We start from the raw sequence: 14328 nt of genomic DNA, 5'->3' as shown, positions 1-14328 counted from the left end.
CTTATATATGTGGATATAAGTTGGTTGTCTAGTATTTGTGACTAGTGCTGGGTTTGTTGTGTAGTATTTATGTACGGGTTTGTAATGTATAATATTTGTGTATGGATTTGTTGTCTAAAATTTGTGGATGGGTTTGTTGTCTACTATTTGTGTACGCCTTTGTTGTCTGAGTATTTATGTATGGGTTTGTTGTCTAATATTTGTGGATGGGTTTGTTGTCTAGTATTTGTGTATGGGTTTGTTGTCTAGTATTTGTGGATGGGTTTGTTGTCTAGTATTTGTGGATGGGTTTATTGTCTAGTATTTGTGAATGGGTTTGTTGTCTAGTATTTGTGAATGGGTTTGTTGTCTAGTGTTTGTGAATGGGTTTGTTGTCTAAAATTTGTGGATGGGTTTGTTGTCTACTATTTGTGTACGCCTTTGTTGTCTGAGTATTTATGTATGGGTTTGTTGTCTAATATTTGTGTATGAGTTTGTTGTCTAGTATTTGTGTATGGGTTTGTTTTCTAGTATTTGTGGATGGGTTTATTGTCTAGTATTTGTGAATGGGTTTGTTGTCTAGTATTTGTGAATGGGTTTGTTGTCTAGTGTTTGTGAATGGGTTTGTTGTCTAGTATTTGTGAATGGGTTTGTTGTCTAGTATTTGTGGATGGGTTTGTTGTCTAGTATTTATAGATGGGTTTGTTGTCTAGTATTTGTGGATGGGTTTGCTGTCTAGTATTTGTGGATGGGTTTGTTGTCTAGTATTTGTGGATGGGTTTGTTGTCTAGTATTTGTGGATGGGTTTGTTGTCTAGTATTTATAGAGAGGTTTGTTGTCTAGTATTTGTGAATGGGTTTGTTGTCTAGTATTTGTGGATGGGTTTGTTGTCTAGTATTTGTGGATGGGTTTGTTGTCTAGTATTTATAGATGGGTTGGTTGTCTACTACTTATAGATGGGTTTGTTGTCTAGTATTTATAGATGGGTTTGTTGTCTGAGTATTTATGTATGGCTTTGTTGTCTAGTATTTGCAGATGTGTTTGGTGTGTAGTATTTGTGTATGGATTTGTTATCTAGTATTTGTTGCTGGGTTTGTTGTCTAGTATTTGTGAATGGGTTTGTTGTCTAGTATTTGTGGATGGGTTTGTTGCCTAGTATTTATATTTATAGATGGGTTTGTTGTCTAGTATTTGTGAATGGGTTTGTTGTCTAGTATTTGTGGATGGGTTTGTTGTCTAGTATTTGTGGATGGGTTTGTTGTCTAGTATTTATAGATGGGTTGGTTGTCTACTACTTATAGATGGGTTTGTTGTCTAGTATTTATAGATGGGTTTGTTGTCTGAGTATTTATGTATGGCTTTGTTGTCTAGTATTTGCAGATGTGTTTGGTGTGTAGTATTTGTGGCTGGATTTGTTATCTAGTATTTGTGGTTGGGTTTGTTATCTAGTATTTGTGAATGGGTTTGTTGTCTAGTATTTGTGGAGGGGTTTGTTGTCTAGTATTTGTGGAGGGGTTTGCTATTTAGTATTTATAAATGGTTTTGTTGTGTAGTATGTAATTATAGAGGGGTTTGTTGTCTAGTATTTCTGGAGGGGTTTGTTGTCTGAGTATTTGTGGATGGGTTGCTTGTCTAGTATTTGTGGAGGGGTTTGTTGTCTGAGTATTTATGTAAGGGTTTTTTGTCTAGTATTTACAGATGTGTTTGTTGTTTAGTATTTATAGATGGGTTGGTTGTCTAGTACTTATAGATGGGTTTGTTGTCTATTTTTTGTGAATGGGTTTGTTGTCTAGTATTTGTGAATGGGTTTGTTGTCTAGTTTTTGTAGATGGGTTTGTTGTCTAGTATTTGTGGATGGGTTGGTTGTCCAGTATTTGTGGATGGGTTTGTTGTCTAGTATTTGTGGATGGGTTTATTGTCTAGTATTTGTGAATGGGTTTGTTGTCTAGTATTTGTGAATGGGTTTGTTGTCTAGTTTTTGTGTATGGGTTTGTTGTCTAGTATTTGTGAATGGGTTTGTTGTCTAGTATTTGTGGATGGGTTTGTTGTCTAGTATTTATAGATGGGTTTGTTGTCTAGTATTTGTGGATGGGTTTGCTGTCTAGTATTTGTGGATGGGTTTGTTGTCTAGTATTTGTGGATGGGTTTGTTGTCTAGTATTTGTGGATGGGTTTGTTGTCTAGTATTTATAGAGAGGTTTGTTGTCTAGTATTTGTGAATGGGTTTGTTGTCTAGTATTTGTGGATGGGTTTGTTGTCTAGTATTTGTGGATGGGTTTGTTGTCTAGTATTTATAGATGGGTTGGTTGTCTACTACTTATAGATGGGTTTGTTGTCTAGTATTTATAGATGGGTTTGTTGTCTGAGTATTTATGTATGGCTTTGTTGTCTAGTATTTGCAGATGTGTTTGGTGTGTAGTATTTGTGTATGGATTTGTTATCTAGTATTTGTTGCTGGGTTTGTTGTCTAGTATTTGTGAATGGGTTTGTTGTCTAGTATTTGTGGATGGGTTTGTTGCCTAGTATTTATAGATGGGTTTGTTGTCTAGTATTTGTGAATGGGTTTGTTGTCTAGTATTTGTGGATGGGTTTGTTGTCTAGTATTTGTGGATGGGTTTGTTGTCTAGTATTTATAGATGGGTTGGTTGTCTACTACTTATAGATGGGTTTGTTGTCTAGTATTTATAGATGGGTTTGTTGTCTGAGTATTTATGTATGGCTTTGTTGTCTAGTATTTGCAGATGTGTTTGGTGTGTAGTATTTGTGGCTGGATTTGTTATCTAGTATTTGTGGTTGGGTTTGTTATCTAGTATTTGTGAATGGGTTTGTTGTCTAGTATTTGTGGAGGGGTTTGTTGTCTAGTATTTGTGGAGGGGTTTGCTATTTAGTATTTATAAATGGTTTTGTTGTGTAGTATGTAATTATAGAGGGGTTTGTTGTCTAGTATTTCTGGAGGGGTTTGTTGTCTGAGTATTTGTGGATGGGTTGCTTGTCTAGTATTTGTGGAGGGGTTTGTTGTCTGAGTATTTATGTAAGGGTTTTTTGTCTAGTATTTACAGATGTGTTTGTTGTTTAGTATTTATAGATGGGTTGGTTGTCTAGTACTTATAGATGGGTTTGTTGTCTATTTTTTGTGAATGGGTTTGTTGTCTAGTATTTGTGAATGGGTTTGTTGTCTAGTATTTGTAGATGGGTTTGTTGTCTAGTATTTGTGGATGGGTTGGTTGTCCAGTATTTGTGGAGGGGTTTGTTGTCTAGTATTTGGGGAGGGGTTTGTTGTCTTGTATTTGTAGATGGGTTTGTTGTCTAGTATTTGTGGATGGGTTGGTTGTCTAGTATTTGTGTATGGGTTTGTTGTCTAGTATTTGTGGAGAGGTTTGTTGTCTAGCATTTGTGTATGGGTTTGTTGTCTAGTATTTGTGGAGGGGTTTGTTGTCTAGTATTTGTGGAGGGGTTTGCTATTTAGTATTTATAAATGGTTTTGTTGTGTAGTATTTAATTATAGAGGGGTTTGTTGTCTAGTATTTGTGGAGGGGTTTGTTGTCTAGTATTTGTGGAGCGGTTTGCTGTTTTGTATTTATGTATGGTTTTGTTGTGTAGTATTTAATTATAGAGAGGTTTGTTGTCTAGTATTTGTGTATGGGTTTGTTGTCTAGTATTTGTGGAGGGGTTTGTTGTCTAGTATTTGTGGAAACTTTGTTGTCTAGTATTTATAAATGGTTTTGTTGTGTAGTATTTAATTATAGAGGAGTTTGTTGTCTAGTATTTATAGATGGGTTTGTTGTCTGAGTATTTGTGGATGGGTTGGTTGTCTAGTATTTGTGGAGGGGTTTGTTGTCTGAGTATTTATGTAAGGGTTTTTTGTCTATTATTTACAGATGTGTTTGTTGTTTAGTATTTATAGATGGGTTGGTTGTCTAGTACTTATAGATGGGTTTGTTGTCTATTTTTTGTGAATGGGTTTGTTGTCTAGTATTTGTGGATGGGTTGGTTGTCTAGTATTTGTGGAGGGGTTTGTTGTCTAGTATTTGTGGAGGGGTTTGTTGTCTTGTATTTGTAGATGGGTTTGTTGTCTAGTATTTGTGGATGGGTTGGTTGTCTAGTATTTGTGTATGGGTTTGTTGTCTAGTATTTGTGGAGGGGTTTGTTGTCTAGTATTTGTGTATGGGTTTGTTGTCTAGTATTTGTGGAGGGGTTTGTTGTCTAGTATTTGTGGAGGGGTTTGCTATTTAGTATTTATAAATGGTTTTGTTGTGTAGTATTTAATTATAGAGGGGTTTGTTGTCTAGTATTTGTGGAGGGGTTTGTTGTCTAGTATTTGTGGAGCGGTTTGCTGTTTTGTATTTATGTATGGTTTTGTTGTGTAGTATTTAATTATAGAGAGGTTTGTTGTCTAGTATTTGTGTATGGGTTTGTTGTCTAGTATTTGTGGAGGGGTTTGTTGTCTAGTATTTGTGGATGGGTTTGTTGTCTAGTATTTTTGGATGGGTTTGTTGTCTAGTATTTATAGAGAGGTTTGTTGTCTAGTATTTGTGAATGGGTTTGTTGTCTAGTATTTGTGGATGGGTTTGTTGTCTAGTATTTGTGGATGGGTTGGTTGTCTAGTATTTGTGTATGGGTTTGTTGTCTAGTATTTGTGGATGGGTTGGTTGTCTAGTATTTGTGTATGGGTTTGTTGTCTAGTATTTGTGGAGGGGTTTGTTGTCTAGTATTTGTGGAAGGGTTTGCTATTTAGTATTTATAAATGGTTTTGTTGTGTAGTATTTTATTATAGAGGGGTTTGTTGTCTAGTATTTGTGGAGGGGTTTGTTGTCTAGTATTTGTGGAGCGGTTTGCTGTTTTGTATTTATGTATGGTTTTGTTGTGTAGTATTTAATTATAGAGAGGTTTGTTGTCTAGTATTTGTGTATGGGTTTGTTGTCTAGTATTTGTGGAGGGGTTTGTTGTCTAGTATTTGTGGAAACTTTGTTGTCTAGTATTTATAAATGGTTTTGTTGTGTAGTATTTAATTATAGAGGAGTTTGTTGTCTAGTATTTATAGATGGGTTTGTTGTCTGAGTATTTGTGGATGGGTTGCTTGTCTAGTATTTGTGGAGGGGTTTGTTGTCTGAGTATTTATGTAAGGGTTTTTTGTCTATTATTTACAGATGTGTTTGTTGTTTAGTATTTATAGATGGGTTGGTTGTCTAGTACTTATAGATGGGTTTGTTGTCTATTTTTTGTGAATGGGTTTGTTGTCTAGTATTTGTGGATGGGTTGGTTGTCCAGTATTTGTGGAGGGGTTTGTTGTCTAGTATTTGTGGAGGGGTTGGTTGTCCAGTATTTGTAGATGGGTTTGTTGTCTAGTATTTGTGGATGGGTTGGTTGTCTAGTATTTGTGTATGGGTTTGTTGTCTAGTATTTGTGGAGAGGTTTGTTGTCTAGTATTTGTGTATGGGTTTGTTGTCTAGTATTTGTGGAGGGGTTTGTTGTCTAGTATTTGTGGAGGGGTTTGCTATTTAGTATTTATAAATGGTTTTGTTGTGTAGTATTTAATTATAGAGGGGTTTGTTGTCTAGTATTTGTGGAGGGGTTTGTTGTCTAGTATTTGTGGAGCGGTTTGCTGTTTTGTATTTATGTATGGTTTTGTTGTGTAGTATTTAATTATAGAGAGGTTTGTTGTCTAGTATTTGTGTATGGGTTTGTTGTCTAGTATTTGTGGAGGGGTTTGTTGTCTAGTATTTGTGGAGGGGTTTGTTGTCTAGTATTTGTGGAGGGGTTTGCTGTTTAGTATTTATAAATGGTTTTGGTGTGTAGTATTTAATTATAGAGGGGTTTGTTGTCTAGTATTTATAGATGGGTTTGTTGTCTGAGTATTTGTGGATGGGTTGCTTGTCTAGTATTTGTGGAGGGGTTTGTTGTCTGAGTATTTGTGGATGGTTTTTTTGTCTAGTATTTGTGGATGGGTTTGTTGTCTAGTATTTATAGATTGTTGTGGTGGCTAGTATTTGTGGATGGGTTGTTTTTATTTTTTGTGACACTAACTCTATTTTATTAGTAATAGAGTTCTAAATGTTAATACTGATTTTTAATATGTATTTGTCTTCATTTTTTTAACTTGAATTATTTAATTTTCTATCGAATGGTTTTATGTTTTTATATATGTTCTTCAGTACCATGGAGAAATACCAGTGGATGGACTAAAGAGTAAGGAATCCTTGTTCTATTAGCGCAGTTTTTTTTTTAATTTGTAGTTTTGCCCTCAACAAAATTCTCGTTTTTTATTGGAGAAGAGGAGCTCATTTTTAATTTTAATTTAAATTATTTTTTTCATTCGCTAGTTGTATCATGTAGAGTACCAATTGCTCTTTTGATACCAAAAGGTCACATGACCCTAACACCCTTAAAAATAGACGTTGTGTCAAGATGAACATCAGAAATGAAAATCGCACCACAATATTTGTATGAAGGCAACTTTCCATCTTATAAACTATTAGATTTTGTATTTAATACAAGTTTTCCTGTGTTACATGTTATGAGCTACAACTTTGCCTTTACTGATATCGAATGCATATATTTGATATAGCAGCAGTAAGGGGGACTCGCGGTCAATGTCAAAGATTTACGGGTTTTACAGGCGGTTTAAGGAAGGCGCCGGCAGCGGGAATAAGCCGTGTCCCATTGTATGTTGCGCGAAAGTTGGGAATATTTGTCTTATATATGCATGAATGTAAAAAGTTCACCAATGACTTCTGTATAATTTGCCTAAAATCCAAAGTTAACATACCCAAGCCTCGGGGTTTCTGGTGTTGTGGTAAGAAAATGCAAATAGGAGACGACACGTCAGCGCAGTGTTACGAATGTGGTAAGAATATTCGTAATGCCGTACCAAATGCTACCAGAGAGCAGTATTACGCCAATGGAGGTCGTAAGAAAACGCCATATAAGAGAATAAAATACTTCAGGGACTGGATGAGTCATATCCAAGGTTTACATCCGATATATTTAAGCGACGAAGTAAAGAAGAAAATCATAGACCATTTAGAAGAGCCAACCCCACAAAGTCTACGGAAAACGTTGAAAAAATTAAAGCTAGGGAAATATTACAAAGCTATTCCCTATCTTTTGTCTGAAATTACCGGTAAGTCTATTCCTGAGGTTTCTGATATGACAAAAGCCGAGTGGATGTTTTGTCGGCTGAATAAAGATATTCCTTATTATCCTGACGTAATTTACGAAATATTTTACAAAATAGACCCCAACCACCCCCTGTTAGGATGGATTCCGAGGCGACAATAACATATTACGCGTAATTCATACGATGAATTTATATTACGCGTAATAATTTGCCAAATAAGGTTATGCAAATAATTCATATTACGCGTAATAATTCGCCAAATAATTCATATTGCGCGTAATAATTCGCCAAATAATTCATATTACGCGTAATAATTCACTGAATTTATATTACGCGTAATAATTCACTGAATTTATATTACGCGTAATAATTCACTGAATTTATATTACGCGTAATTTCTAGACTGACGTTCGATATGTAAATAGAATCCCGTCACGCTCTTTTCAAAGCAGATGTTTACTGAGCAAGCTTTCTTTGAAGCTCTTCTTTTGCCTCCTGGTAGATCTTTTTGCGAGATTCCTCGGAAAGATCTTTTACGACTGTTTTTTTGTTCCTTATGTCCGACTTTAGTTTCTCGTATTTGTCTTCTTCGGCCAGAATAAGCGAGAATTCTACGTCGTCTATCTTTCTGTCACGCAAAGCCTTTGAGACAAGATCGGTAATTGTATTTACTTTAGCCCTTGACAGAGCTATTGTCGTGTCATGCTTGGATATTTTGCTTGACAACTGTTTCATAATGCCCGTAGCAACAGCCGAAATAATACCACAAGCTGCCCCAACGCCGGCCAAAGGAACTCCAACGATTATTCCCGGCCCAGTAAGCGAAGTAGCAACGCCGGAGCCCGTTAACACAACAGATATGGATCCTGAAGTTATCGAAATCTTATGTAGCGTACTCCGGGCTCTGACGTACTTTTTTCGGACTTTTTCGTAGTGTTTTGTCTGCCCTTCCAAGTAAGCCAGGATTAAATTTGCTTTATTCAATCGAAAGTTCTCTGTATTTTCAATGGGTGCCGTAGTGTGATAATTGGGAACATCTGGGTACAACTTAGGTGCTGATGGTATAACATCCATTATATATACTAATGTACGACGCTTTTGGGAATGATATTGAGGAGCAGCCACATCACGATAATCGAGATTACTGGAATTGGAGAGCATTTAGGAAGATGTTTCCGCATGCAGACCCTAGTAAGTTCGAAAGAAGACCCGATGGTATTTACTTCAACGGCGAAAGAATGTACAGCAATGAGGATTTGAAACCTACGCTGGTCGATCAGATAGACTCTCAGCTGAAGCATCCTAAGATCTTACCGCATAAGCCTAAACCCGTGCATGTCGAACCTAAACCTAGTTGGTCAAAGGAATTATTGCTGGGTACCGGTACTTATCCGATACCCGCAGTTTCATTTGATAAACACCCAAGCCTGGACTTAACGTTGAACATGCGGGTCTCTAACAACCATTCCTTTCCGTTAAAGGTGCGAGATATCTTCAAAAACGTGCCCATTATTCATACCACCGCCAAGGAATCTCATGAATGGTTAAGCGGTCCTAACATGCGTTATTGGCCGCAGCAACTAAACTTTGCGGTTGGGTGTGCCACTAGCGGCTGTGGTGTGAGTGCGAACTTGATGAAGAATTCGATATTTATGTTTCATTTTCACTTCACGGTTAGAAGAATACTGCATGAGATGGGCGTTACTGCATTACCAGGAGATGCCGCGTTTTATCCAAGAGATAACAAATACAGCGTGCCGGCTTATGACAGGCTTTGTAAGGAGTTTGGTGTTGTAGGGAAGGATTTCCGATGCACTACCGGTGCTAACAATGGTCTAGGGCACATTTGGGCTTATTGGGGGATTGGTGGACATGTGCTAAGCGATAAAGAAGTTCATGCATTGCGGCTACGGTGGAACACGGGATATCATAAGGAAACTCACGACAGTAGCACCTTCTTTGAACCAAATGCTAAGACCACTAAGGAAGTCAGAGACGGACCTCTGTTCAAAGACGAGGGTGGTAAGTATGCAGGGGCCAATCCACTGATTATCAAGATTACCAACGAAGAGCAAACAAAGCAATATTTTAATTTCATACCCCCGGAAGGTAAAGGACTAACTAGAGCCGGCCTTGCCCGTTTGAACCGCAGCATAGAAGCTTACGTGTATTCTATCCTTGGAGCTCAGGTAAATACCCGATCAAGTATAATTGGAAATACGGGCGCCGCAGAAGAGACGCGAGCCGAAGCCTTGATCTTATTCGAAAGTTCAGTCTTGGAGGGCGACATTAGCAAGGGCGTACAGCGTTACCAACTAGCTATACAAAATTCTAAGGCAAGGTTGGACTACGCAGTAGCCCCGGGTTGTTGGTTAATGCCTAGTAATTTATCTATAAATACTGGTTCTGTAGTAGGATACAACAACAAACTTCAACGAGCTACTACGGACATGAAGTTTGGGGTGAATGACGTGAACTCTGACACTCTTAGGAACATTCCTCACTTCGTAGAGAAGCCAAAAAAGTCACACGAAACGAAGCTACCCGTAGTTAAGAAACCATCAAAGAAGGTCTTGCCTGCGATACGTGAGGAATATGACCATGACTTATTAAAAGCCGGCTTAGCAGCTGCGAGCATTGGTTTGAGCTATTATATATGGCGATGAACAACCCCTACGTAGCTGGAGTAGATTGTGTCTATACGACTTACACAGGCGAGAAAAAATACACCCAGGCATCTTGGGTTGATGTCACCGGAATGTCCGTGAATTTGAACTACTCAGGAAAGAAGTTAATCCTTTGTAGTATTTGCATTGGCACGAGCAGCCATGCCAACGTCGGCTTTAGGTTCCTGGATGAGAATGGCGTACTGCAACCCATACGCGTGAAGACGAACAACAGAGAGGCTACACATTTTTCAGTAGAGCCACCCCCCACCAGCAACGAAAACTTATCGGTTTGGACTTTTCACATGGTTGCTGATTGTCATGGGTTAGTGAAGCTGCAAATGCGCGTAGATGACACCGGGAGTGTTTGCGTAAATAGTATGGAAAATTAAAGAAATGCGGTTTTTAATCACGCCACCATTAGCACTCTTACGGTGTTAAGTATATGAACCCACATGTGAAGGAAGATTGGTTTCTTCATTACTTAGAGGATAAGAAATATTGGTTGGATGATAGTTGGCGCGACACTGGGTTGTGGGTTGAGGTTGGAGGCTTGGGATTGATTATTTGCACTATTAGCATTAATACGGGGAACAGTTGTAATGTTGGGTTTAGAATCCTAGACGAGACCAATACACCATTACCGCCTTATAGGATAAAAAATAATAAGAGGAACCCAACTCATTTTTCATTCGAACCCAACCCACGAAGCGGAGAAGACTTAACGCCCGTGACTTTTCATATAATAGCTAATTGTCAATATGCAAAGCTTCAAGTTCGCCCCAGCGATGCCGCCGGTGGTGTTTACCCCGGCATCCTCCGAATAAATGGTCAGCCTGATTGGACTGACGCTGCCTATAATCATACGACCATTAGCACCATGAGTGTGCTGCCGCTAGTTCCGCATTATCAAGGCGGTGCGAATACTATCTTTACTTATCCCCAGTTGAGGACGCCTCGTGCGTCTGACGACGATAAGCCACCAGTAACGTACCCAGATAAGGCTAACCCCGCATCTTCTTCAGGAATACCACGCCGATAGCTACTACTAACAACCAAATGTTATTCCCCACGAACTTCAACAGTTCGCCGCCGGTCTTTAGTACCAAACCTAAGGTGCTGCCAAGCAAGCCCGGAATGCTTGCCGCCATCGTTTTTCCCAGGGCTGTTAAGCCAGCACCTAATTTTTTTCCCATTTCCCCCATTTCTTTTCCCACCTTTTTTCCAAGCGCCTTTGCACCTGAAGCCACACCGTTAATTGCATTCATAATTCCAGCAATAGCGCCTGCGAGCGCTACGGCAAACGCCAGCGGCACGCCGTACCTCCGAAGGCCTCTTAGTATTTTTTGTCTGGTGATAAGCCCTAGCTCCCTTTCCAAGCCTTCCTTTTGCGCCTGCAACTCCGCAATCCTTTCCTCTAGGGACCCTACTTGCGCCCGAGCTGCTTCTCTTTCCCCGTCGGCGCGAGTTTGATCGTCGATTATTTCCCGTTGCGTTCGTATTTGCCTTTCCAGGTCCTCTATGGCTTGCTCTCTTTGTCTGAATTGCTCCTCCTTAACGATGATTTCCGTGTTTAACCGCCGCTCTTGCATTACCGAGGCTTCCAGCTCCGCACCCACGCATCTAAGTTCAGCGTTCCTATCTCCGGTGTCCCTAACTGCACTGTCGAAGTTCCTTCTAGCCTTATCCCTTTCATGTAGCAACATGTTGATGCGCCGCTCATTGTCCTCGCTTTCCCGTTCTTGAGAATCCGACATCATTCGCATCTGCTTCATGTATTCCTCTTCTCTTTCGTCCATCGTCTGTTTTAATTCTTCAATGTGTTCCGCCTGCTGCTGCAATTCGGCGGTTTTTTCGTCTAATTGCTCCGTAAGTTCGTCAAGTTGTTCCCTATGTTTGTTTATGAGTTCTTGCTGCGTTTTTTCTTCCATGTTGAGGGATTCTAAAGACTGCTGCAGCTGCAAGGCAGCGCTGCTGCCCGACGGCGTACTCGTTAGCTTTTCCTCTACGTCTTCCTTGGTAGCTTGTATTTTTGCGAGCTTTCCTTGATCCTTATCCAGAATTCCGGAGATGGCATGCATTTGACTGGTAGCCCTAGCAGTCCTAAGACTTTTGAAGAATCCTGAAGCTAACCTTGATGTTTCCTTAGTAGTTAAGCTGGACAGCACGGATAAGTCAGGCCTACCCAGTGCTGTCGTTATTTCCTTCGGTAAGGCATTGTTAAGTGCGTTAGACCTTTTACTTTGATAAAAGTCATACCATTTTTCCCTGCCTATGTAACGGACTTGAATTTGACCCTTGTCACCGCGTTGGAATTCTAAGAGAGTCGAACTGGCGCTAGGATATCTCTTACGCACGTCGGTAAGTAGCTTTTGGGGTACCGTTTCGCCGATAGCTGCCATTAAAGTTGGAGGAATTCGGGGGTCGGTAAAGAACCTTCCTTTTCCATCGCGGATGACGTAAACCTTAGCGCCGCTTCTAGCAAGTCTACCCATGATTAGTTCCCTGCCGTATTCATCTTCTTCGAACATTAGCTGCGCTTTTTCAGGCATCCACTCGGGTAGTAGCTCCTGAAGCCTTTCAAAGTCATCCGGGGGGTCTTCCATGGATTCATCCATTTCCGTTTGTACTTTTCGCAACCACTCGTCGCTAGGAGCTTCAGGAACCAATCCTAAGTCGTCCATTCGCATGTAAGGTGGGGGGGATTTGCCGGGGTTTTCCCTTTTGAACCTGTCCGTAAGGCTACGTAAGGCACCGCGGGCCCTTGGACCATACTTGCGACGTAGCTTTTCGAAGAAGCCCGGCTTATCCGCTTCCGGCAGCAGGGTTCCATATTCTTCATCGTTAATGTCGACTTGACCTTCTTCGGTAAGGGGATCAAAATCCGTTCCTTCTACTTCCATTATATATGATAAGCTCAAAGTTAAATCCCAACGCATTACCTAAGCAGGTTGGCGGACTGAAAGCAGAACGCACCTTTCACCGGGTCACCTTTACGCCTTCTAGCGCTAAACCTGGAGAAACGCTGTACGTAGGCGTTCCCCGCCTAACGGATAACCTAGTATTGGTTCCTGGTACCTTGGCTTTAAGGTTTGACCTAGCAATACAACCAAGCACCAAGGACAAGCGCTATACCGTCAATAATGTGGGTAGGAACCTCGTCTCTAAGATGAGAATCAAGTTCGCAGGGGAATCCCTCTTGGATTTGAATAGGTACGATTTGTACACCACGTATAAGGATCTGTGGCTAACAGCCTTTGACCGTGCACAAAAGATAGAGCAGGGAATTGGAAGCGTTATTCTTCGTAAGCTTCGCAGCGATACTAACCCCGCGCCTACGGACTCCAGTGGAGCAACCGCAGTAGCAGACGCAACAAGGGTAAAGACCGCCTATGGTAGCAAGTACGTTATCCCTTTAGATTTCGAAGTGATTACGAGTCATGGTGTGTACTACCCCAGGCAGTTATCCGAGTTACAGTTTGAAGTAACCTTGGCGGACACTACGAACGTCATAGGAGGAATGGACAGCGCAATTAGCGGGGCTGTTGATCCTTATTCTATCACCAACTTAGAGCTGCAGTATGAGACCGTGTACAGCGAAGAGCTGGCCCGTAGCGCTGGCATGGAATACAGCTCCGGGAAGGCATTCTTATACGACCACGTAGTAATGTACAATACATTTAGCTTCTTGGATAAGACGGATGAGGTTATTAACCAAAGTATTAACCTCCCCCGAAGAAGTCTCACGGGGTTGATGTTGGTGTTTGCCAAACCCTACGAGGCTGGTAAGCGCGACTCCGAAGCCTTTCACAACCCTAACATTACTAACGTAGGGGTCAACATAAACGGCGTTCCAAACAAGGTCTACTCGCAGGGAATAAAGCCCGCAGACGTGTACAGAGAGGCCATGCGCAAGTTTGGCGACCAAATTAGCCCCGAGGAATTCTTTAAGGATAAGTATGCGTTATGGATTGACATGCGCACCATCAACGACGAATCTATGCACGGTCAGGGTTTACGTCTAGTAAATACGCAGGATGGCATAACATTGGAGATCAAACGCACCAAGAACACCGATGCGGGCGACGGCGACAAAATAAACTGCTACGTCTTCGTCGTGTCTGACGCGCAACTGAGCGTAGAAATGAATCAGCTAAAGAGCGTTGCCTATTGATCCACTCGCTCATCCTTTTGATAAAAAAATATCGTTGGTATATAATGCTTCTCGTATTCGAAAACAACGAAACCAAACTGCAATGCATAGTGCAAGGCGATAAACTATACTTCAAAGCAAAGGAAGTGGCGCTGGCGTTGGGTTACGAACGCCCAAAAGATGCAATTAAGGTGCATGTTCGTGAAAAGTATAAGGTAAAGCTTAGCGAACTTAGAGTGGAGGTGAATCGCCTCCCCTCGTATTCACAGCCTAATTCCCTTTACGTAACCGAATCTGGGTTGTATCAACTAATATTTAGCTCTAAGATGCCAACGGCAGAGACATTCCAGGATTGGGTCCTCGAGGACGTTCTTCCCGCATTGAGAAAGACAGGTAAGTATGAAATAGAAAGGC

At 40.6% G+C, this 14328-nt stretch overlaps 1 protein-coding gene across 1 annotated transcript in view; it reads left to right on the top strand.

Annotated features, from left to right (window-relative positions):
- Positions 1 to 5909: 5909 nt before the first annotated feature.
- The window catches only part of LOC116292490 (interferon-induced protein 44-like), a 32475-nt gene continuing 24056 nt past the window's right edge, over positions 5910 to 14328 (top strand). The window contains exon 1 of the mRNA XM_089034460.1: positions 5910 to 6164. Coding sequence (XP_088890586.1) covers positions 6100 to 6164 — 65 coding nt within the window. The 5' untranslated portion in view covers positions 5910 to 6099. The remainder of the gene's footprint in view (positions 6165 to 14328) is intronic.

The sequence above is a fragment of the Actinia tenebrosa genome, unplaced genomic scaffold (assembly GCF_029948245.1).
Source record: "Actinia tenebrosa isolate PJP-AT-01 unplaced genomic scaffold, QUT_ActTen_1.0 PGA_scaffold2__45_contigs__length_23673736, whole genome shotgun sequence".
Classification (NCBI taxonomy): Eukaryota; Metazoa; Cnidaria; class Anthozoa; order Actiniaria; family Actiniidae; genus Actinia; species Actinia tenebrosa.
The sequence above is the reverse complement of the archived record's forward strand: the minus strand, read 5'-3'. Positions and strand labels throughout refer to the sequence as shown.